At 37.3% G+C, this 22,370-nt stretch overlaps 5 protein-coding genes across 5 annotated transcripts; all 5 read right to left on the bottom strand.

Moving 5' to 3' along the window:
• LOC109947443 (CASP-like protein 4D1) lies at positions 1,468 to 2,254 on the bottom strand. Its single transcript, XM_020557431.1, has 3 exons — positions 2,064 to 2,254; positions 1,843 to 1,963; positions 1,468 to 1,695 (listed from the first exon to the last, which is right to left on the bottom strand). The coding sequence occupies exons 1-3, from the start codon at positions 2,252 to 2,254 to the stop codon at positions 1,468 to 1,470; spliced, it is 540 nt and encodes a 179-aa protein (XP_020413020.1).
• LOC18785950 (CASP-like protein 4D1) lies at positions 2,930 to 3,633 on the bottom strand. Its single transcript, XM_020557430.1, has 3 exons — positions 3,458 to 3,633; positions 3,232 to 3,352; positions 2,930 to 3,136 (listed from the first exon to the last, which is right to left on the bottom strand). Exons 1-3 carry the CDS (start codon positions 3,631 to 3,633, stop codon positions 2,930 to 2,932), a joined length of 504 nt encoding a protein of 167 aa, XP_020413019.1.
• LOC18786201 (CASP-like protein 4D1) lies at positions 5,121 to 5,941 on the bottom strand. The gene is made up of 3 exons (XM_007219339.1): positions 5,727 to 5,941; positions 5,472 to 5,592; positions 5,121 to 5,336 (listed from the first exon to the last, which is right to left on the bottom strand). Exons 1-3 carry the CDS (start codon positions 5,939 to 5,941, stop codon positions 5,121 to 5,123), a joined length of 552 nt encoding a protein of 183 aa, XP_007219401.1.
• On the bottom strand, positions 10,470 to 11,590 carry LOC18785936 (CASP-like protein 4D1). Its single transcript, XM_007219720.2, has 3 exons — positions 11,408 to 11,590; positions 11,194 to 11,314; positions 10,470 to 10,951 (listed from the first exon to the last, which is right to left on the bottom strand). Exons 1-3 carry the CDS (start codon positions 11,566 to 11,568, stop codon positions 10,748 to 10,750), a joined length of 486 nt encoding a protein of 161 aa, XP_007219782.1. The 5' UTR covers positions 11,569 to 11,590; the 3' UTR covers positions 10,470 to 10,747.
• Positions 16,029 to 18,034, bottom strand: LOC18786757 (dof zinc finger protein DOF3.6). The gene is made up of 2 exons (XM_020558007.1): positions 17,677 to 18,034; positions 16,029 to 17,508 (listed from the first exon to the last, which is right to left on the bottom strand). Exons 1-2 carry the CDS (start codon positions 17,728 to 17,730, stop codon positions 16,483 to 16,485), a joined length of 1,080 nt encoding a protein of 359 aa, XP_020413596.1. The 5' UTR covers positions 17,731 to 18,034; the 3' UTR covers positions 16,029 to 16,482.

Raw genomic sequence — 22,370 nt, 5'->3', positions numbered from 1 at the left:
AGCCGCGTAACTGCAATTTAATTGAATAATTACAGGGGATGAGATTGCTTGCATTGCACGTCATCATAAAAATTGATTAACTTAACGTGCATGCACTAATTAATTAATTAATTACCTGTATCCAACTCTGTCATAAAAATGAAGGGTTGGGCCTTGAAATTGTTGAGTGTTAGTGAGAAGGATGATGAGCGAGGCAAAGAGTAGAATGGCGGTCAGGACCCTCAACGCCAGAGTAGCAATCCGCGTCGTTGTGGGGGAAAGCATTGAGACTGCCATCTCTGCTTCGCCTTCTCAACATGACCTTTGATGTTATTTAAGACCCTGAATGAATGAATGAAAGGCATTGTTTTCAACATTCCTCTGTGTGTGTGTGTGTGTGTGTTTGCTCTTTTATTTAGGAAAAATATAAGTTTAATTTGATCCCTAAATAGAACAAAAGGGGTTTTCTCCATCGAACACGTGTAACCTTGACTGAAGAAGAAAACATGTGTAACCCCAAATCCTGATACTTTTCTTTGAAAATCTCACATAAAAACATCTACGAAGGGTTTTTCTTTTGCGGTACAATGGCCCATATGTTTTGCTTTCAGCCTTTTATTTATCCATAAAGAAGCCGAGTTGTAAAAGAAAATGTTTTGAACGGTGGATCCAAGTGCTTTGCCATGCAGGCCCACCTCTTCTAAGTTTCCTATTACATTGTTTTTTTTTTCCTTTTCTTATACGAGCGATAATATAAACAGGAAAGTCACAATCCATTGCAAGGAATGAGATTTGAATTTGGGTGTAAAGGGGGTGGATTCACTGCCTGACCAATTGGCTTAACTCACGTCTGCATTCCAACACATTTTCATCTTACATCTTTAACAAAAAGATAATTCTTCACTATTGTCTAATAATAATATTGGCATCAATGAATAATTCTTTTATGTTCAAATGGTAAGGATTATAATACGACATTATTTCTGAAGAAAACTTATTTATTTTATTTCAATTATCGAGAAATATTATAAAGGAAAATTCACGGAAAAATTATTTTTAATTACGTATGTATTGATACTTAAAATTTTGTGCTACTGAATTTCTTTCAAAAATTATTATGGGAGTTTGAACTCATGACCACTTAAAAGCGCACTAAAGGCCCTAGACCAATTCAATAAAACCCAAGTACCATGGTGAATTTTGTCCTATCCTACTGAATGAGTTTGATTAATTTTTACTTTTAACTCTAATATTGCAAAATATTTTGTCGATAAAACTTTTCTTAGTGGTAATTATGTTCAATATTGAACAATCATTTGTCCAATATGGGCTGATCAGAACGTCTTTGATCCACATAATTCCTAACACAACTCGTAAAAATTCCAAAAGAGCAAAACAAACTACTAGAGAGAGAATCACACATCACAGATGACGATTTAAACAAAAAAAGGTAATTAAGAATTTGATCAATGAACAGCAAACTGATAGTTATGTCTCTGAAAGTGATATATTCCTGGCGAGTGCATATGAAGAGAGAACCGATAATACAAAACTGAAGACGAAACTAAGGAGGACAAGTCCATTTGCTGCATATGTCTTGTTCGTAAACGAGTTTATGTCTTCTCTATTCACGCCATACTCTTCCCAAGCTTTCACCAGCTCTGACGACCCAAGAAACCCTGCAACAGCTCCTGAAACTAATAATTTCGACAAAACCTGCACCATGCCCGAATTATTTTGAGTGATTGCTATTCATTCAACAGAGGAGGAAAACAAGGCGCATCAAAGTATCCAACTCGAAATCAATTGGCAACGGACAAAAACATTTAAGATAGATATTTTATATTCCACGGAAGTACGTACCTCCTCACCGAAGAAATCCAACATGACATTCCCTTCATTTCTTTTGGCTAAGCGGATAATTGCACATACGATCTGGAAGATTGAATATGCAGCTCCAATAATAATCGTTGCAGCCGTATATCTGTTGAAATTACAAATGCATGCATGCATGAGATTATAATTAAGTTGATATATCCATCATCAAGGATATAAAGGTCATATATATATGTACTTATATATACCGGAATGGAACTCTGTGATAAAAGCGCATGATCCAAGTTTCCTTAACCTCTCCGCGTTCGTTGAGATCTTTTACTGGATGAGATATGATGAGGAGGAGCCCGAGGGACGCAAGCAGTGTGACGGCGGTCACGATCCTCAATACAAGAGTAATAATCCGCATACTTGTGGAGGAAAGCAGTGATGCGTCCATCTTCGCTTTCCCACGGCACCACTAGCGCCTCGGCCTCCGCCTGCAGGGTCCTGGCCTTTGGATAAGATTTGGTATAGAGACAGCTTTTTTTTTTTGTTGGATAAAGCAAAAAAAAAAAAAGGACAGTTTAATTAGGACCCTGTATCTGCATTGCCCTTGTTTCTGTTTTTAGAGAAGTCAAGAGTTTCGTTTGTTGCCAAAATAGTGTATACAGAGATAGAGAAGAGCCGAGACTTTTACCCCTTTTTAAGAAAAAAAAGAAAGTTCTCCTTCATTTTTTTTCCCATCAAACGTCAAGATTTTTGGAGCTGCATTGATTGATATTGGAAGATGAGGTATTTGAGCTACAAGCTCCTTGCTGGAATTGCAATATTCGATGCTTCTTGAGATGCATGAAATTGAAAATTGGTACTTCGAAATTATATATAATACAAAGAATATCAAATTTCTTCCACTCTTATCTCTATTGAATTAAATTAATTGGAAACTTATTACACCATTAATATAGTCGTATTCAAAATTTTCATGTGATGAAATGAACTCTTGGAGAAACAAACATCACTACTTTAGATCATGATTTACACATCGATCAAAGGGGGAGAAAAAGAAACTATAAAACTAAGGTGTTTAAGACACTGATCAATGGACAGCCAACCGCCGATGATGCTGCAAAATCTAAAACTTCTTGGGCAGAGCATATGAAGAGAGGACCGACAGAATGAAAGTGCAGACGAAGGCAAGGAAGACAAGTCCATCTGCTGCATATGACCTCTTGAAATATTTGTGATAGTAATCACTTACAGCTTCGCCCCACTGTTTCTGTAATTGTGCAGTCATAACAAATCCTGCAACAGATCCAGTAGCTAATAGAGTTGACATAACCTGCACAGATTAGTTTGGCCTGTCAAAAAACACACTTAATCCATTATAAATTATGCATGTAAGTCTGCGTATGCGCGCGCGTATTATATGTGTACCTTGTCGCAATAGAAATCAAGTAAGATGTTCCCATGATTTTCTCTTCTGAGGCGGACAACTGCAACTCCAGTTTGGAAGACTGAAAATGCAATTCCAATAACACTTGAGGCAGCCATGTATCTGCAATGAATTACGACCACCAAAAAAACAGAGAACGTTGTCAATTGCTAAAAGTGAGTAATATTAAACTGAACTAGAAATCAATTGCTAAAAGTGGGCAATTACCGGTAAGGCACAAAATCATAAAAGTGATATTTTTGATCCCTGTCGACTGAGAGAACATTGGAGACGAGGATGGCGAGTGGCACAACCAGTAAAATGGTGGTGAGGACCCTCAGCCCAAGAATGGCAAATCGGGAAGTTTTTTGAGGAAGCACTGAAACTTGTCTCTGTGATTCCATCTTTGCTCTCTAATTAAACACAATTAATTACTAGTAATTTATAATTATCTGCATTAATCCCTGCTGGTGCTGGCCTTTTATACACAGATTAAATTGTTTCATTTGGCCAATGCAAAAATTAAACAAATATAATTTTTTTCTCCGTTTTGTTCTTCAATTTCAACTCAGTTTCATATTGTTCCTAACGCCGGACAAAAGTAAAATGGCAGAAGAAAAGACAATTAAACAGCGAGAATTTTCCTGGATGGGGCTTAACTTTCTTGTGGGGTTGACTAAACCCAAGTTTTGGCTATGCATGGTGGAGGTGGACTGGCCAGTATATTTATATTTTATACTATATGAAGTTACAAATTTATGAAAATAATGACATGGCGGCAAGCCACTGATTGGGAGATTATTGTATGATCCGTAACGTTTGCGTTGTGTGAAATTAAGCTGGAAAACCCCAGAAGTTGATGGCAATTTTAATAAATTTCTGCAATTGTTTTGGCCTACACAGCTTTCAATGTCATATAACATTTGGAGATCACCTAATTTTTTATTTATTTATTAATTAATGGGCTCACGCGGTTTTTGAATGGGGTACACAAATAAATTATGCTATCATTATTAAATTTTAGATGAACGGACTCACGGTCCAACATCGATATTATTCCTAATTTAACCACTCAAATATTCGACAAGTATGAAATTTTATACGGAAGACATTGATGCTATTAAAAGTGGATTTATAAATTATATAATGTATTAGATTTTATCAAGTTTATAATATGATACTTCATATTCTTAATATATACCATTTTCTCAATAGAAGCCGAAAATTTATTGTTTGGCCCCCTCTCACACAATATTCACACAGGTACTTCCAGGTAACAATAAGACAACATGAATTCTATGTTTAATCATAGCATATTATAAATTTTCGTGGAACACGAGTCCTATCAACTTGAGTCCAATACCTTATGGCCAAAATTCGAAAGGGGTTTCTTTTATAATTACTAACACGCAAGTTGATTAACAAGCCTAATTATCATATTCATATGGGTATTGAGTAAGGAAATGGCGGCCAAAAGGAGGTCAAAATTTTGTGGTTAATATGAAGGTCTACATAAAAGGTTCATATATGGCACTTTCACTATAAAATTTCGTCTTGTTAGCGTTGGGTGTGGGCTAGCCTTAAGACCCATGGATCCTCTTTGTACCGAATTGAAGATGAAAAGCATGGGAACATATAATCATAGAGATCCTTGACACTTCCATTCATGGATGTCTTATTAGCAAAGGCACATTGGTTTGGCGCAATAATATTACATTGATCAAACTAACATCAAATCAGACCCAAAAAAAAGAGGAGAGAAAATAATATTTTCTCATGATTCATCGCATACAATAAGAGGAAAATGTAAACACAATTAAATCCCGCGACCCAAAAAAGGAGAAGACATTTGCTTTGGGAAATAAATGGTTTTTGCTTTTGCGTGCTGCAATCAAACTTTCTTCGGGAGTGTATAGGAAGAGATGATGGATAACATGGCAGTGCAGCAAAATGCGAGGAGAAGGAGGCTAGCTGATGCATATGCCTTGTCATAAAATTCGCGAATGTCAATCATATCAAATAGAGGATCTGCATCCGTCAATCTCTTTGTGTCTACAGTTATGGCAAACCCTGCTCCAGTACCACTTGCTAGAAGGTATGATATCAACTGCATGCCCAAAGTGGTATAATTTGGTTAGGTTTACATCCTCCATAATATTTTCATCCAATTCATTAATGCACACAAATATAGCGACTAAATCTCTGCTCCATATATATAGGTCAGAGGAGAAGATGTATGCACCTTGTCACCAAAGAAGTCGAGTAGGAGAATGCCGTCCTGGCCACTTACGACATTATGGATTGACAATGCAAGTTGCAAGAGAGAATATGCAGTGCCAATGACGATTGTGGAAAGCATGTATCTGCAATTAATATTGATTTCAAGGTTCAAGTATATTAATTGAAAAGGAAATGCATGTTACAATAATAAATAATAAAAAATAAAACAAATCATGTGACGATGATCAGATTATTGGCTCATTAATTGCTTAATTACCGGTAGGCATAAATATCCTGAAATCTAAGTTTCTGCAGATAAACATCCACGGTGTTGGTGCAAAGCACTATTAGGGATATTAATAAGAGAAGGAAGGTAAAGATCCTCAATATTAGAGAAGCAAGCCGTAAAGATGCAGATGAATAAGATGGTGGCGGCGGCCGTGGTGGTGGTGGTGGTGCAGCTTCTTCTATTGTTGCAGCTGTTTCTGACATCTTCTTCTGCCTTAACTAGTCCTGCAGCCAGCCACACCAAGCTTAGCCTGTACTGCAAAACGGATGCAAACTACTAGGGTCTTATATACAAACCATGCAGAGCACTCATATCTAAGAACCCATTAAATTAGAGATCCTGGATTTCGACAAAAAAAAAAAACAGAAGATGAGATCCTGGATTGGGTTTAAATGGCAGAAGAAAAGACAATTAAACAGCGATAATTTTCTTGGATTGGCTTAACTTTCTTGTGGGGCTGACTTACCCAAGTTTTGGCTATATGCATGGTGAGGTGAACTGCCTAGCTAGTATATAATTTATGACAACTATGACATGGCGGCAACCACTGATTGGGGGGTTATTGTATGATCCGTAACGTTTGCGTTGTGGCAAAGTATAAACTATAATGAAATTAAGCTGGAAAAACCCAGAAGTTGATGGCATTTTGAATTCATTTTCTGCAAGAGACTTTTGGCTTACGACATCTTATCAGGATCGCGAGCTTCTGCAATTAGAGTCTCTGTATTTCACGCATTTTGTAAAATTTGAACCATTATAAGAATTTAATGATTAAACAACATGACACGTAAACTAACACTAAATTTTATTTTTTTTATTTTTCTAACGTTAAGTAACTCCTACCTCTCTCTCTCTCTCTCTCTCTGACGTTTCTGGCCTTTCTTTTCCACTGTCCATCAGTTTCTCTCCATTGAAACATCAACCCCGGCACAATAACAACACCACCTCATTTATGTTCCTCCTGTTCCACCTCCCCATAGTTTTGGGGCATGAATGAACTGTGATTGACCCCAAAAAAAAAGATAACAAATAAGACAACATAAGTTCTATGTTGAGCATATATATTATAAATTTTTGAGTTACACTAGTCCTATCAACTTCGGTCCAATGCTAAGAGAGGCCTATGGCGAAAAATTCAAAAGCGTTTCGTAGTTTTATATGTCATTGAACATTGTTGATGAAGATTTCAGAGTTTTTTTTTTCAATTTCAATTTTAATAATGTCGCATTACTAGCTAACAGGTAAGTGTTTTTTCTTTTCTTTTATAATTACTATCACGCAAGTTGATTAACAAGCCTAATTTATCATCACATATTCATATGGTTATTGAGTAAGGAAAGGGCGGCCAAAGGGAGGTCGAAATTTTGTTTTATGCAATTTGTTATTGAGACTTAATAACTAAATAATAGAGAGAGAGAGAGAGAGAGAGAGAGAGAGAGAGAGAGAGAGAGAGAGAGAGAGAGAGACTGACAAAGAGAGACTCATACTCAATTAAAATCCTTGGCCTAAAAAAAATCTTTAATTAAAATAAATCCTTAAATTCGTGTTTGATGAGTCTCCAAGATTAGTAAATCAACCCCTTTGTTCAAAAAGCATGTTGTGTTTGGTGGAGTCATTCTATAGTGAGGATTTTATCTAAGGTCACATCTCTTAACCGTTGAACCGAATTAATCAATTTGATCTAATAGTTAAGAAATAGGGTTTTGCTGGCCTGTCTGGGCTTGGGCTTAAGGCTTAGATTTGGGCCTAAGCTTGGCTGTGGACCAGCCTTAAGTCTCATGGATCCTTGAGCACAAAAAGGGTAGTTTCTATGACCAAGTGGGTGGCCACTAATACCTGTTTTTCTTGTAGTGCTTTTCTGTAGGAGAATTGAAGATGAAAGGCATGCGAAGATATAATAATCATATAGATCCTTGACACTTTCATTCATGATCATGGGCGTCTTATTAGCAAAGACACATTGGATTGGCTCAATAATATCACAATGATCAAACTAACATCAAATCAGACCCCAAAAAAAATATCGGTACATGCAAAGCTGAGGAGAGGAATCAGCCATATTACAACGCCAAAACAAAACAATAAGAGGAAATGTAAACAGAATTAAATCCCACAACCCAAAAAAAAGGAAAGACATCTGCTTTTGGAAATAAATGGTTTTTGCTTTTGCGAGCAGCAATCAAACTCTCTTTGGGAGTGTATAGGAAGAGATGATGGATAACATTGCAGTGGAGCAAAATGCAAGGAGAAGGAGGCTAGCTGATGCATATGCCTTGTCATAAAATTTCCGAATGTCAATCGACTCAAGTCGAGGATCAGCGTCCGTCAATCGCTTTGTGTCTACAGTTACGGCAAACCCTGCACTAGTTGTCACATCCCGGGATCAACTCCGCCGTAGCACGATATTGTCCGCTTTGGGCCCCCTCTCTGCCCTCACGGTTTTGTTTCTGGGAACTCACGAGCAACTTCCCAATGGGTCAACTCACGAGCAACTTCCCAATGGGTCTCTCTGCCCTCACGGTTTTGTTTCTAGGAACTCAAGAGCAACTTCCCAGTGGGTCACCCATCCTGGAATTGCTCTAGCCCCCAACTCGCTTAACTTCGGAGTTCCTACGACTCCGAAGCCAATGAGCTCCCAAAAGGCCTCGTGCTAGATGGATGCGGGTGTGCACATGTAAGGCACATCACCCCCTCTCCGTTGGTTGATGTGGGATCTTACAATCCACCCCCCTTAAGGGCCCGAAGTCCTCGTTGGCACACTCGCATCACACTGCAGAGTGGCTCTGATACCAAATTGTCACATCCCGGGATCAACTCCGCCGTAGCACGATATTGTCCGCTTTGAGCCCCCTCTCTGCCTTCACGGTTTTGTTTCTGGGAACTCACGAGCAACTTCCCAATGGGTCACCCATCCTGGAATTGCTCTAGCCCCCAACTCGCTTAACTTCGGAATTCCTACAACTCCGAAGCCAGTGAGCTCCCAAAAGGCCTCGTGCTAGATGGATGCGGGTATACACGTATAAGGCACATCACCCCCTCTCCGTTAGTTGATGTGGGATCTTACACCAGTACCAGTTGCTAGAAGGTTTGATATCAACTGCATGCCCAAAGTGGTAATTTGGTTATGTTACATCCTCCATACTATTTTCATCCAATTCATTAATGCATACAAATATAGCGAGTAAGTCTCTAGTATCACGGTCTGAGACTATTTACATAAGTCTCACTTATATTAATTAGAGAGATGATACAAAAAGGTGGTCGGTTAAGATAACACTGCTCCATATATATATATATATATACCTTGTCACCAAAGAAATCGAGTAGGAGAATGCCGTCCTGGCCACTTACGACATTCTGGATTGACAATGCAAGTTGCAAGAGAGAATATGCAGTGCCAATGACGATTGTGGAAAGCATGTATCTGCAATTAATATTGATTTCTACGGTTCAAGTAATTGACAAGGAAATGCATGTTATAATAAAAATAAATTAAACAAATCATGTGAAGATGATTATTGGATCATTAATTGCTTAATTACCGGTAGGCATAAATGTCCTGAAATCTAAGTTTGCTCTGATTAATCTCCATGGTGTTGGTGCCAAGCACTATGAGGGATATTAATAAGAGAATGAAGGTAATGATCCTCAACATTAGAGAAGCAAGCCGTGAAGATACAGAGGAATAAAATGGTGGCGGCGGCAGGGGTGGTGGTAACGGTGCAGCTGCTTCTGTTTCTGCCATCTTCTTCTGCCTTAGCTAGTCCTGCAGCCAGCCACACCAAGCTTAGCCTATACTCCAAAACGGATGCAAACTACTAGGGTTTTATACACAAACCATGCATAGCACTCATACCTACCAACCAAGTATCAAGTCAATAATTTTTTAAACAAGTACCAACAAAAAAGGAAAGTTTACTTTGAAAAAAAAAAGAGAGTATGCTTGACCCGGAAGTGATGGCAAATTGGCAACTAAGCCATTAAAATAAGAGATCCTTTGTTGGTTTGCATTGAGTTTTAATGCATTCATCATTTCTCTATCTGCTTGAGCATTATTAAGCTAGCTTTAGTTTAGTGGTGTTCTCCCAAAAACTCTCTCAAAAATTCCATTCATAAAAATATAAGAGCAAGATAAAGCTAGTGGGCTTGTAAGATTATTCTTGACTAGAATATCATGTTGATGCTTGCATGATATCTCTTGAATATGATTTGGCATTCTTATCAGAATTGATTACGTGTAAGTCGTTGTCTTTTTAAGTATTTTAATACCGTACAGAGCCAATGCCATCCGGCCCCTAGAGACTAGAAATTGAGTTGATTAAAAAGATAAGGAAAATAGTTGTATTTGTAATACAAGTTGACTAGATCGAATGTGCTCCTCATTCTGGATCCGAGTTTGAATCTTTCTCCCTGTAGTTTAGATTAGTTTAAAATAGATTATCGCTTGTATCAAAAATGAAAACAAAAAAAAGTTTCCATGGTTATTACAAAAGTTTGAGCATTAGGTAGACAAGATCTTCTCATTGGTGACACCCTTCCATATTTCCCTTAGGTTATAAGTTAATTATTCTTAATGAGATATAGCTCAAGGCTTCAAGCCAGTAATGTACTTCACCAACGCAGTCCAAGCTCTTTGACTGTCAGATTTTGGTTATCTGGAAAATTGATTATGTTCTAATTAATCTTGCGTACGCTAGAAACTTACCCAATTGGTAAAGGCTAATGAGCAACTTTAAGATTAAAGTACTAAAACATGTCACAATTTAGGACCCCAATGGTTGGCACAACTATGTAGTTAAAATTAAAATTTGAGATGATTCTCCAATGGAACTTTTCATCAAATTGTGTAACAATATCAATATCCTACCCACACACACCAAAAAAAAAAAAAAAAACTTATTTTTATTGAAATTTAGTTCTTGGTTACGCAAAGTCTCCATTTATGATTTGATGGTACGTACGTACGTACATATTATGAAAATAAAGGGACGTTTTTCGGTTGGCAGCAATCAAACTCTCTTTGGGAGAGTGTAGGCAGAGATAACTGATAATATGGCAGTGGTAACAAATGCGAGGAGGAGGAGGCTAGCCGATGCAAAGGCCTTATCGTCAAAGTTGAGCATGTCTACTTCAGATGCGTCCATCAGTCTCTTCAAGTCTACAGTCAGACCAAACCCAGCAGCAGCACCAGTTGCTAGCACGTATGATATGAACTGCATGCCCAACACAAGTTTTCGTATTAAATCCCAAAAACAAAACAAAAATCATCCCAGGAATGCCTAGATAGAGAGTAAATTGAAAATTCTTGTTTTGCCTATTGGGCCAGCGGGCCTCACAGGCTCAATTGACATGGGTTTTGTTTGCTAGAATAGAAGAGGGGGAAAAAAAAAAAAAAAAAAAACTTGTGGGAAGCTTTGGGTGCCGAAAATTAAAAAATAAGAAAGTAAAAATGTACCTTGTCACCAAAGAAGTCAAGGAAGGGCATGCCATCCCCGCCCCTTACGATATTAAAGATTGTGAGTACAAGTTGCAGAAGACTATATGCATTGCCGATGACAATTGTAGCAAGCATGTATCTGCACCAATTTTACAATTCAAAATAATTAGTTAAGCGTTTCAAACTATGATTAGACAAGAAAAAAATCATGACCGCGACTATGATTGCTTACCGGTAGGCATAAAAATCGGTAAAACGAACTTTGGAGTCATCGTCGCTGGAGCCTATGGTGTTGGTGGCCAGCACAATGAGTGATATCAACAAGAGAATGAAGGTCAAGATTCTCAAAATAAGAGAGGCAATCCTTGAGGATGCAGTTGCTTGTTGAGCCATCTCGATCGATTGTCTTCTTCAAGTATACTGGAAAATAGGTGCAAATGCTAGCCTTTTATAAACGATATGCATTTCCAAGTCGCTTCAGCAAGTCAATGGCCTTATAACTTATAAGTGAGTATCCTTCTCTTACGACTATAGGAGAGTTTACTTTGACAAAAAAACGTGGTTGACCCGGAAGAGATGGTAACTCATTGAAGGATCAAAGAGCCTGTTTGCTAGTTCATTTCATTGACTTGATAAAATGAAGTGCATATTTGTATTGGACTGCACGTTGGCCGTATATAGGTTTTTGCAACTCATTTTTGGTTGAAATTACTTAGCTTTCGCAGCAATTAAATTACTAGTAGCCAGAAAGTGGCTTGCAATTGCAGCGCTGTATAGCTTGTCATTGCAGAAAGAGCTAGAAATCATGACCCATCTTATATATATATATATATAGCTAGCTACAATAACTATACCAAATGTAATGAACTGGGTACTGACCGAATAACAAACCCGGTTTGACGAATAACAAATCGGTTCTTCAAACCGGGTTAATCCAAGTACATTTCATAAATGAAAGACCATATAACAGGACAAGAGTGCAGTAGCTGAGGTAGATTTTTAGGTTTGGGGAGTCACAAGCTTAAAATTATAGGTTTTTTTTTTCTTTCTAAAATCTAGATTTTTTTTAAAAGGCTAATATAATATTATACTAGCTAGTTCAAGGCTTGATTGAGACCAATAAGAATGAATGAGAGATGAGCAAGTGTGTCATCAACTCTTAACTAGCAAGTAAAGATCCAAAGGAGGAAAGGAGAGAGAAAGAAAGAATCTTAGGACGATATATAAAGGTACTTTACCAACGCGTTATCAAGCTTTGACGGTGGAGAGAAATTTATCAGAGGCCTTCCTAAGTTCTTCTAGGTTGAATGGCTGATTTAATGAGACAAAATGATGATGTTCTAAATCTTCCTTGCACCTAGAAAACTCAATGCGGAATGACTAAATCATCAACTTTAAGATTAAAGTGAAACACGACACAATTAAGATAAGCAAAGTAGGCCCCTAACGTTGGATTAATACAAAATATATTAACATTTGTGATTCTGCATGGTCCTCTTATGTTATAACACGTTCACATTCAAAAAGGATATTAGCGTTGGCCACTCAAAACGCAATTCATGAGATAATATTATTATAAACTCAAAAACACACATCATCTATCTCTAGTTTTTGTGGCTTAAGTCAAAAGTTATTAGGACTTGGAATGGACTAAATTTTCTAGAGCGTTTATAATGATGGGATATGTTGAGGGGTTATAATGAGGGATTTCAATCCAATAGTCCAATAATAACTCTTTACTTAATCGTACAATTATTAAGAACCCGGCCCTTTTTATCACCCCTCATTGTAACCTAACTCATAGCTCATGTATAGGTTGATCGACCCCAAATCTGTGGGAAGTGTAATGCTTCGGGTGTTTGAGCAAAGATGTCGAAATTAAAAATCCAATTTTCTGTTTCTTGAGGCTATCAGAGTTGTGCTTGGGTGAGAGATTGGAAGCATCTTTGGCTCGAAACAGACTCTTCTTTGGTAGTTCATTTTTTCTCCTCTAACTCTTATTCCATTTCTTGGTTTTTGAGTACGGAGTGGCAGATTGTGGCGCATTAAATAGATGATTTTTGTTTGCACTCATATTTATCGGGAAGGTAATTGTATCGCAGATATGTTAGCAACTTTTAGTGCTGATAACCGTGCCTATTACTGGTAGGACTCCTTACCTTCATGGGCTGCTACAGCTTATGCTAAAAATTTAGTGGGTTTTTTCATGTTTCTCTTTCGTTGATTTTGTGTGTCTAGTTTGATCCCATCCTTGAGGTGGCGTTGTTGTGGGGTTTGGTCAGTCATTCCCCCACTGTTTAATTATTCTTTTTAATAAATTTCTCCTCGTTCCGTCGAGGTTAAGGGGAAAAAAAAGTTACCCTAATATATATTCCAAAGAAAGTCAAAATTCCAAAGAGGTAAATCATGTAGGTGTGTCTACTGAACATAACTTAAATGATAAAGTTAAAATCATGTATCCAAATTCTCTCATCATCTCTTACTTTTATAAAGGCTAAGTTTCCCTCACTCTCACTGAGACCAGTCAAACATTCCTCTCTCTCTCTCTCTCTCTCTCTCTCTCTCCCCCCAGCCAAAAAGGTTCAATATAAGAAAGATAACAAAACAAGAAGTTTTGATTGAGATTTAGTGCTTGGTTACGCAAGCTTCCACATATGATTTTATGGTAGATGATGTAATGGTAAAAGAAAGAGCTGGGAGGAAGATATATATATATCAATCAATCACAAATTGCTTTCTTACACCTCAATGTTATGCGAAAGACTATATATGAAAGAAAAGATCTAGGCAATATATATTGTTTATTATACATTATCAACATCATAATTATGCTCAGCCTCATCGTGCATGTTTAAGTTTTTATCACTTCACTTTCTTCTTTTATAATTCGCCAAAAGAAAGTGCTCTCATACCTACGAGTTCATTGGTTAAGCTTTTAGGCAGATAAGAAACAACTAAAACGAATATTCTTTTACTAGCTATTGGGTTTCTGTTTTATTTTCCTCTTTTGGCTATGCATAACTTATTGCTTGGAGATGGCCTTGTAAGTTGTACGTATGGGGCGATACTTCACAATTAAGAGAAGCAACATCTGACACTACACGATGATCTTTTTTTCTTTTACTCCGAGAAAAACTTGAATTTGGGGGACAATTAAAAAAATATTTTATAACTTATAACACTTTCATGTATTACGTTTTTAGTCTTTTCAAAAGCACTTTAAAACGGACAATCAATATAAGCTAGATCTGTTTCATCAACGGTTATGAGTGACATACACATACATAAACAACTTGACGTAGGGTAGCATTCTCCTACTACTATTACTATAATACCTAATTAATAGGAATAGTAAGAATTATGTTTTGTTGGATCGGTGCATATTGTAATTATATATTTACTATTGAGATTCTATGTAGAAGTGAGCAGGAATCTAAGTAACACATATATGATTGAGAACATGTGGGAGAACGTGAGGCCCCTGTATCCAAGAATTTTAGAAGCATAGATTGGAATCTGTGCGTGTGCCTGCAGTCCTTGTATATGAATATATATATCATCACACACAGACAGAGAGAAAAGATAGAGAGGGAGCGTTAGTTAAGAAGAAGAGCAAGGACAGGGACAGGGACGTCACAAAAAGGAAAAGCTGCCATGGAAACAGAGAGAACATCTTCACGCCTATCACATGTGATGTGGCCATCACCAATATTAATCTCATGTACTAACCAAAGCTTGGATTTCCGAGCTCTTTCTTCTTCTTCTTCTTCTTCTTCTTCGTCAACACCCAGATGGATCGGCTTTAAACAATTTCGTTAGTTTTGGATTAGATGCTTTATTAATATTGAATTAAAATAATACTTTTAACTCAATTAAAACCGGAAAAAAGTTTTACAACTAGTTAACTATAGCTCCTGTAAAAAATTTCAAACATCACTGTCCACGACCAACGACCAACGACCAACCACAAAAAACAACCTTGACTGCTGTTGCTCTAGTGAGACAGTCGACAGAGATGGAGTTGCTTTTTTGACGGTTTTATTGCAGGCTTACACAGCTACCTTGGTTAGTGCAAAAGCAAATCCAAAATCCAGATTCCATTACCTCAAAAACAATAATGACTCTTGTTTTTACTTTAATTTGCTTTGATTAGAAAGGAGAGGAAAGACCAAAACCAAACAAATGTTAAGAGGGTCTCGAATTTTCTTTCTTCTTTTTGGTTTTTTCCTTATGCTTTTTTGACTCCGTGTAGCATGGTCCTATACCCTCTTTAGGTTAGTATATTTTCGCAACATAATTCCAAGAATCCTTGTTCTTTTGCATGGTTTTGAGTGGGATTTTGGCGTTTCTCTTAGCTTCTTTGTAAATCGTCCATCGATTTAAATCTGAGTTCACAACCAAAAAAACAGAAGTACGTCTCGTTTTGGTCAATTTCTTATAATTGCGTAATCATTCTGGTCCTCGCACTTGCAACCAAAAAAAAAAACAAACATCTTCTAATTCACTACTCACTAAACCCTACTTTCCTCTCTCTCTCTCTCTCTCTCTCTCTCTCGCGGACTAAATTTAAAGTATGGGCACAAACTTTTTGGGCGAAGGGGGTGGGGGTAAAAATTGAGATTGAATGAACACTACTCTTTCAAGTTCCAGAAATATCAAACAGAAATGACCCAACAATTGAGAGACTATGTAAGAGAAAGAAGCTGGCTTGCAGTGACCTAAAAACGAAAACTGATATATTAATTGCTTCTGCCTCTGGCAGTCTGGCAGAGATAATGTGGGCAATTTTTCGGAATAATGTCCAGCCTTTCACTGAAATTAATGAGTATAGCTAGCTTGTAAGTAAAGATTAATAGACAAAACTTTGATGGACACAATTTCATAAAATATGTGAAGGAAACTTGGTACACATAGCATTCATATTTGATATATTATGACAATCTGGCCCTTCAAAATGTCAGATATTCCAAGTCTCCCACATGAATTACAAGCATACTAGCTACTTCGGACATAACCCTCCCAAAGACTAAAGCAATAAAAAGGAAAAACAAACAAACAATTTCAAAACTAGAAAGCCTACCATTTCTAAGGTAATCTTTCAACAAAATATGAAGAGCTCCATCTTCCCATTTCATCTTACGTATATTTCTGGGCTTCAACTTCGAAAACTCATGAAAAGTTAGGGTGGACTAGGTTGGTTGAAACTTTAATATCTTCGCCAGTAGCACTCGATCATTTTCCTTTTGTGGAACCTGTAATTAATATAGTTGGAGAAGATCAAAGTGATCATATGATCAAGATCAAACTTCATAAGAGATGGCTGGTGGAAGAAGAAGTAGTGAAACCAGAAAGATCAGTCCAAGCATTGCCACCAGCACCATTATTACCCCAGTATTGGTGATGATCATTTCCAAGGCTGCCCAAAAAATTTCTTGACAAATTCAATGCTTGATGATTATTGTCTTCCATCTTCACATTAGCCATCTGAGTAGCAGCAACCCCAGGACCCACAGAATCCAATGGCTTAGACATTGGAAGGAGGCCAACATTTTGATGAACATTTCCACCTTCAAATTGGTACATCCCATGAGAACTAGTTGGTGGTTCCAAATTAGCCAAGAAATTAGGAAATTGCTGAACTTGATGCTGAAGCAGTGATGATCTCCAATGCTCAGTGTTGATCATGTTGATGCCTAAATTTGGCCGGACCGTCAACCGGTCCGAGCCAAACTGATGCTGTTGAAATTCAACATCAGCAGGTTGGTTCATGCCCCCAAAATTATTTAACCCTATCATGTCCCCGGAACCATAATCACCAAGATGATGCATAGAGGGTAAAAAGGGTAATTGATGTGGTGGTGGATGAGCCAAATGGCCTATGATATTGTCACTGGTGCTGCAGCTGTTGGAAGAGTTGACTGTGCTTGAGCTGGAATTACCGGCTGCGGCAGGAGATTTTGACCTGCTGCTGCCGCCGCTGCCTTTGCTTCTTTTGTTTCTTCGACAGCCTCCTCCGACCGGCACACTTCTCAACGCTCCTCCTCTGGTCCAGTAGCGCCTGCAGGTCTTGCAGAAGTGACGAGGCTGTGAAAGGCTGTAATTGTTGAAGTAGCAAAACTTGGTGTTTATGGATTCACATCGAGGGCATTTCAGTGCAGTCTCTGGCTGCGGCATCTTGGCTAGCCTGGCTCGATCAGACATGGATCCAGGCCTGATCGAGCTTGAGCCGCTGCCGCCACCTTCTGAATTACATCCAGCTTCTTGAGGTGGGGGCGGAGGAAGCTGATGATTATTCTGATCATTACAACCTCCTTGTTGTTGATGATTTGTTTGCTATGAAATCAAAAGGCAAAAAAGTTCAAAAATAAACAAAATCAATAACTGGTATATTCAAGAAAAGATATAGATTGAAAAAGGGTAAGAATATTTATCTTTAAATTCAACTTTTTTTCTTATGAAGAAGCTAGAAGAAAAAATTGTTGAGAAAATGAAAACCCTTACCTGTTGTTGCCAGTTGGGTGGATCCATATAGACGGGAACAGATGAGAAAACCATGGCTTTCTCTTTTGTAAAGGGTTGATGTGGGTTTTTAGGGGATGGAGAATCACATCAACAAGAGATAGTTGCTGCTGCAGAGAGAAAGAGAAGAAAAGATCAGAAGGAGACGGAAAGATAAAGGAGGCTGGTGTTTATTTATTTTGTTCTATGTTTCTCTCATCCCATCCCCCCACTCTCTCTCTCTCTCTCTCTCTCTCTCTCTCTCTCTCTCTTTTTGTTTTATTAAATTTTTAGGGTTTTGAAGAGAAGGAACCAATTTTCTTAGTCTTTAAGCTTCTTTTTGACGCTGTATTACAGTAACCCAAAAAGATTACTGACCAATGGCCATGCATGGAGAGAGAGAGAGAAAGAACAACCCTAAGTAGAGAACTTTAATAATATTAATATAATTGAGCTACACACATAAATAAATACTATTGATATGGAATTAATAATGAAAAGGTGAGTGATTGTGGGGATGTTCTGGGTGGAAGTGTCGCCATCGGGTGTACCTTTGTTTTTCCGATCTTTCCTCGCAGACTGTTTATTTTTGCATGGAAATCTGTATACTATTATTATTATTATTATTATTATTTATTTATTTATTTATTCATTCATTTGTTGCTGCCTTTACGTAGATTATTATATTATAAAAGAAATAATTTGATGTACCCTAACCTCTTTTATCGAAAGATTATTAATTAACATTTTGGAATTTGTAGTATTATTTACGAAAAGTAATTCACCGTAAAAGTTTAGGATAAAATGGAAGGTACAAGCTTATTCCCACCCAGGAATTGTGTCTAGCCAAAAGTGTGAAAAGAGATTGAAGTATATTATTGCTAGTTGAAACTTGTATTAAACAAACCGTACTTAGTGATTCTATCCACATACCTTTTACTATTCAAAATCTTTCATATATGCCTATATATAAGTGAAAGTCTAAGACAAAGGTTCACGTGACCAAATTAAAGTTACATCGTAATACTATTAATTTTCTGACTATTATGTTTGTGAGTTTTTTTTTTCTTTGTTTTTTTTTTCATACAAACAATCAGAGACGAACCTACAACATATATAATCTGAGCTATAGCCTGCCTAGGTGAGTTTTTTTTAGCATAAAAGACATATATTAGCCATTAGTGTTAATTTTAAGAATATATAATCATTGTTGCTGGCATCTGTAAATTTATATATATTTATGAGATGAATTCTATCAACCTCTCTATAAGGTTTATTCGAGCTTAAAATCTAATAGTTCAATAAAGTAAATCTAGCCCACCCTATTTAGAAATTCTAGGTCCGTCCTTATAAGCGATAAATGTAAGAGAGCGGGATTGCACACGTATTTGGGAGCTTTAATTTAAGAATGTATTTAATTCAAGTCATCATCTATCAGAAATCAGAGTACTATATATATTCTAGCTAGCTGTAGCTGGCTAATTTGAAGTCTCTATAATTATGGCTTTAAATTCATATGAGTTCTGCCAATTGTTGTACGATGGAGAAGAAAATAATGAAGATTGAAGAAGAAGAAGAAGAAATTAAATAAAGAAAAGAAATAGTATGGGTTGGTTGGTGTGTGGGTGTGGCCTTGGTGGTGGTGGTGGCCTAGCCGCGGTTGTGGGGTGGATAGACTGGTCGTCATCAGATGCTCGCGGTCGGAGAGGATTCTTACTTTATATTTGCCAATCTGCCACGTCAGAAATCAGTGGGTCCCAGCCCCACCTTCTTGTCCGTTTGCCAGCCCAGAATATATGTATGTGCTGCTCGTCGCAGTCTCTTTCTCATATCGGCTGGGTCGGTTAAAAAGCAACCTCATCATCCAATTTATCTAGGGCCCCACATCAAACGTGAGGCCAAGATTAATTGGGATTCAAGTTTTCACGTAACCATTACATCTAGATGGTGCAATGTGCATCGAATCATCATCTCGGGGGATCAGATTATGACCGTCCGATCGATACTAATTTCATGAATTTACCCAACCAGTGGAGGGATATTTGGCCTAAAGTGCGGATTCCATAATTGGATATGCCCGCATGATCTTACGGATTTGCATGTATACTTGTGTGTTGAGGGTGACTTGATTTTTCCTTTTTTTCTTTTTCTAAGTGATAGTTGAGTGTACGTACGTGAAAATTGTATGGTGTCAAATTAAAGATCGTCTGTCACGACTAATGTTACATGTAATATATTTATTAATTTCATTGTTGATTATAACTCGCAAATAAAACTGATTAGAAATGGAAAAAGTAATAGTATTACGAGTATGAAGGAGTGATTTAATTGAGAGCATTAATATGAGGACAAGGAAGAGAGAATTGACAAGGAGACGTGGAACAGCTGGAGTGACAAAAACACATTATCACTAATTAAGACTGATAAGGAGAAGGATTGATATTTCACAGCCAACTTAAAAATACAAATCAGAATTAATTAAAATAAACAAAACCAAGCCACCTAGCTATGTCGTCGATATCAATGGAGATGATGAGAAGGGAGGGACACGTGCATAATGGTGGACGGAAAGAGACCCCTCAATCAATTTGATTTGGATGAATATGTAATGATTTGGAGACACTCTAACATTTGACTACCCCTTACGCGTTTGTTTGTAGTAAATGGTTTTTTCAGTGGCAACTGAAACAACCACATCGACAATGCAAAAGAGTCTTGACGTACAAATTACTCGTCTTAGATCTTAATTTTTATGACATTTTGACAGTATGTGTGTGAGAGAAAATATCCCTTTCCCAAACATTGACCCGGGACATGAGAAATATGACTAGACTAACAGATAATAATCTCTCAGGGCACTGTGGCTTGGGAAAGTTGATTTATTAATTGTTACATTTATGGATACATATATGTCATGAGCAATCTAAATGATAAGGCTGAAAAGAAGAAATATGTATCAGGATGCTGTCTCAATCTTTAGTGACAAAGAAGCTAAGCTCAAGTGGTCCAAAACACCAACTCAAATCAACATCACCATGAAATTATACATTATAGCGCATGGCACAGCTTCTGACATCCAAAGTTACATTTTGGAACAAAAACCAGGCATGAGTGCAGATAATGAATCAATCAAACTACACTGGACCCCAAGTCATGTGCTCTCATGAGAAGTGAGGGCATGAACAATTTTCTTTATGCTAAACACAGATTGAAACCCATGTCTTCTGCTCATCTGATTCTAATTTACTGATTTTGAGATCTCCTTCAATTCCTGTAGTTTTTGGTCCCTCACTCTCTTTCTCTGGCCGTACCTTGTGAAATTAAAAGCATGACACTCACAAACATTACCTAATATTTGGTTTTCCGATTTTGACATGCCGCGTATGCATGTTTCACACCAACGGCTTTCAAGGCTGAGATTCTTGCAAAAGCTTCACCAACCTAGGCCCTAGCAGCCATAGGCCTTGCTTAATTGAGCTCAACTTACAAAGATAACAAGAATGTCTTTCAAATTTCAAGGGCACCTGTTAGAGTGATTAGCTTTGCCAAAGTAATAATTAGTACTTTAATTTTAGTCTAAACGGAAGGTTATTGGAAAGAAAATTGAAGATACAACAGCTTGCAAAGGGCCCACTAGCGTGTGTAGTGGTTTGGAGTGTAATTGCTACCCCAGACAATGTATTTAGTTTGAGTCCTAATAGCATCCGTATAGCAGTGTGAGTTTATTATATTATAATCCCTCTCAATAGAAAAAGTCCTTAAAAAAATATACATCATCTTATTTCCCTGAACGATGCCTTTAGCTAGAAACAATTTCATTGTCTATACTCTCACAAATTCATCCACAAATGGACTTTTCATATATATATATACATATATACACAAAATCCAGAAAAAATTCAAGGGCACCTGTTCTCTCTCTCTCTCTCTCTCTCTCTCTCTCTCTCTCTCTCTCTCTCTCTCTCTCTCTCTCTCTTAAATTTTTATGTGCATGCTACTATATTATATATATATTATTTCTATATATATGGATCAGATCTCATTGACTTTGATGTATCTATATAGCACAAGAGCATGTGAATGATTTAGGAAATGATAGTAAAATGTTAAGGTTGGTGGGTGGTGTGGGAATCTAATTCCCCTATCTAATCAATCTTTGCAGAATATTTCTTTAACTCATTTTCATGCAAAAATAAAGTAAGGGTACTCTCGCTGTACAGTTATATGCAAAGTTGCAAAGGAAAGCTTAGCCCTGCAGCTTTTGCCCCCATTATTTTGTTCACCTGCTGTCACCTCTCCTTCCCACATTTACACAATAAAAATTACATGGGGTGCAGTAATTTATTCTTCTACTTCCCATATCCTTCTTCTTGTGATATGGGTTTTGTCAGAGGCAGGGATTTGAGAACTGTAAATCTCAGATTAAGAAGCAGACAAATCTCAAGCTTGATCTGCTCACGTGCTTTAAGCTTCTTTTCTTTTCTTTCGACTTAAAGATAAAGATGGTGGTCCAATATATTCTGCATTGCAATTTACAGGGCTTTCCTGATTTTGATTTTAGTGACTGGTGGTGGTGTGGGCAAATTGGATTTTTATATTTGTATGGATTTGGGGCAGAAAGATGGGTCACCAACTTGTCATGCCATTGTAACATCACTTTGCAAAACCGACTTTGAGGGTCAAGTGTTTTTCTAAAA

The sequence above is a fragment of the Prunus persica genome, chromosome G2 (assembly GCF_000346465.2).
Source record: "Prunus persica cultivar Lovell chromosome G2, Prunus_persica_NCBIv2, whole genome shotgun sequence".
NCBI classification, from domain to species: Eukaryota; Viridiplantae; Streptophyta; class Magnoliopsida; order Rosales; family Rosaceae; genus Prunus; species Prunus persica.
This window is presented reverse-complemented; position numbering and strand designations above follow the sequence as displayed.

Coding starts and splice junctions, on each gene's coding strand:
- LOC109947443 (XM_020557431.1), bottom strand. CDS start 2,254: ATGGACGCATCACTGCTTTCCTCCACAAGTATGCGGATTATTACTCTT. Junction 1,964..2,063: donor TATCACAGAGTTCCATTCCG/GTATATATAAGT, acceptor TAATTTCAACAG/ATATACGGCTGCAACGATTA. Junction 1,696..1,842: donor TGGATTTCTTCGGTGAGGAG/GTACGTACTTCC, acceptor GGCATGGTGCAG/GTTTTGTCGAAATTATTAGT.
- LOC18785950 (XM_020557430.1), bottom strand. CDS start 3,633: ATGGAATCACAGAGACAAGTTTCAGTGCTTCCTCAAAAAACTTCCCGA. Junction 3,353..3,457: donor TATGATTTTGTGCCTTACCG/GTAATTGCCCAC, acceptor AATTCATTGCAG/ATACATGGCTGCCTCAAGTG. Junction 3,137..3,231: donor TTGATTTCTATTGCGACAAG/GTACACATATAA, acceptor TAATCTGTGCAG/GTTATGTCAACTCTATTAGC.
- LOC18786201 (XM_007219339.1), bottom strand. CDS start 5,941: ATGTCAGAAACAGCTGCAACAATAGAAGAAGCTGCACCACCACCACCA. Junction 5,593..5,726: donor CAGGATATTTATGCCTACCG/GTAATTAAGCAA, acceptor TATTAATTGCAG/ATACATGCTTTCCACAATCG. Junction 5,337..5,471: donor TCGACTTCTTTGGTGACAAG/GTGCATACATCT, acceptor TTGGGCATGCAG/TTGATATCATACCTTCTAGC.
- LOC18785936 (XM_007219720.2), bottom strand. CDS start 11,568: ATGGCTCAACAAGCAACTGCATCCTCAAGGATTGCCTCTCTTATTTTG. Junction 11,315..11,407: donor ACCGATTTTTATGCCTACCG/GTAAGCAATCAT, acceptor AAATTGGTGCAG/ATACATGCTTGCTACAATTG. Junction 10,952..11,193: donor TTGACTTCTTTGGTGACAAG/GTACATTTTTAC, acceptor TTGGGCATGCAG/TTCATATCATACGTGCTAGC.
- LOC18786757 (XM_020558007.1), bottom strand. CDS start 17,730: ATGGTTTTCTCATCTGTTCCCGTCTATATGGATCCACCCAACTGGCAA. Junction 17,509..17,676: donor CACCCAACTGGCAACAACAG/GTAAGGGTTTTC, acceptor TTGATTTCATAG/CAAACAAATCATCAACAACA.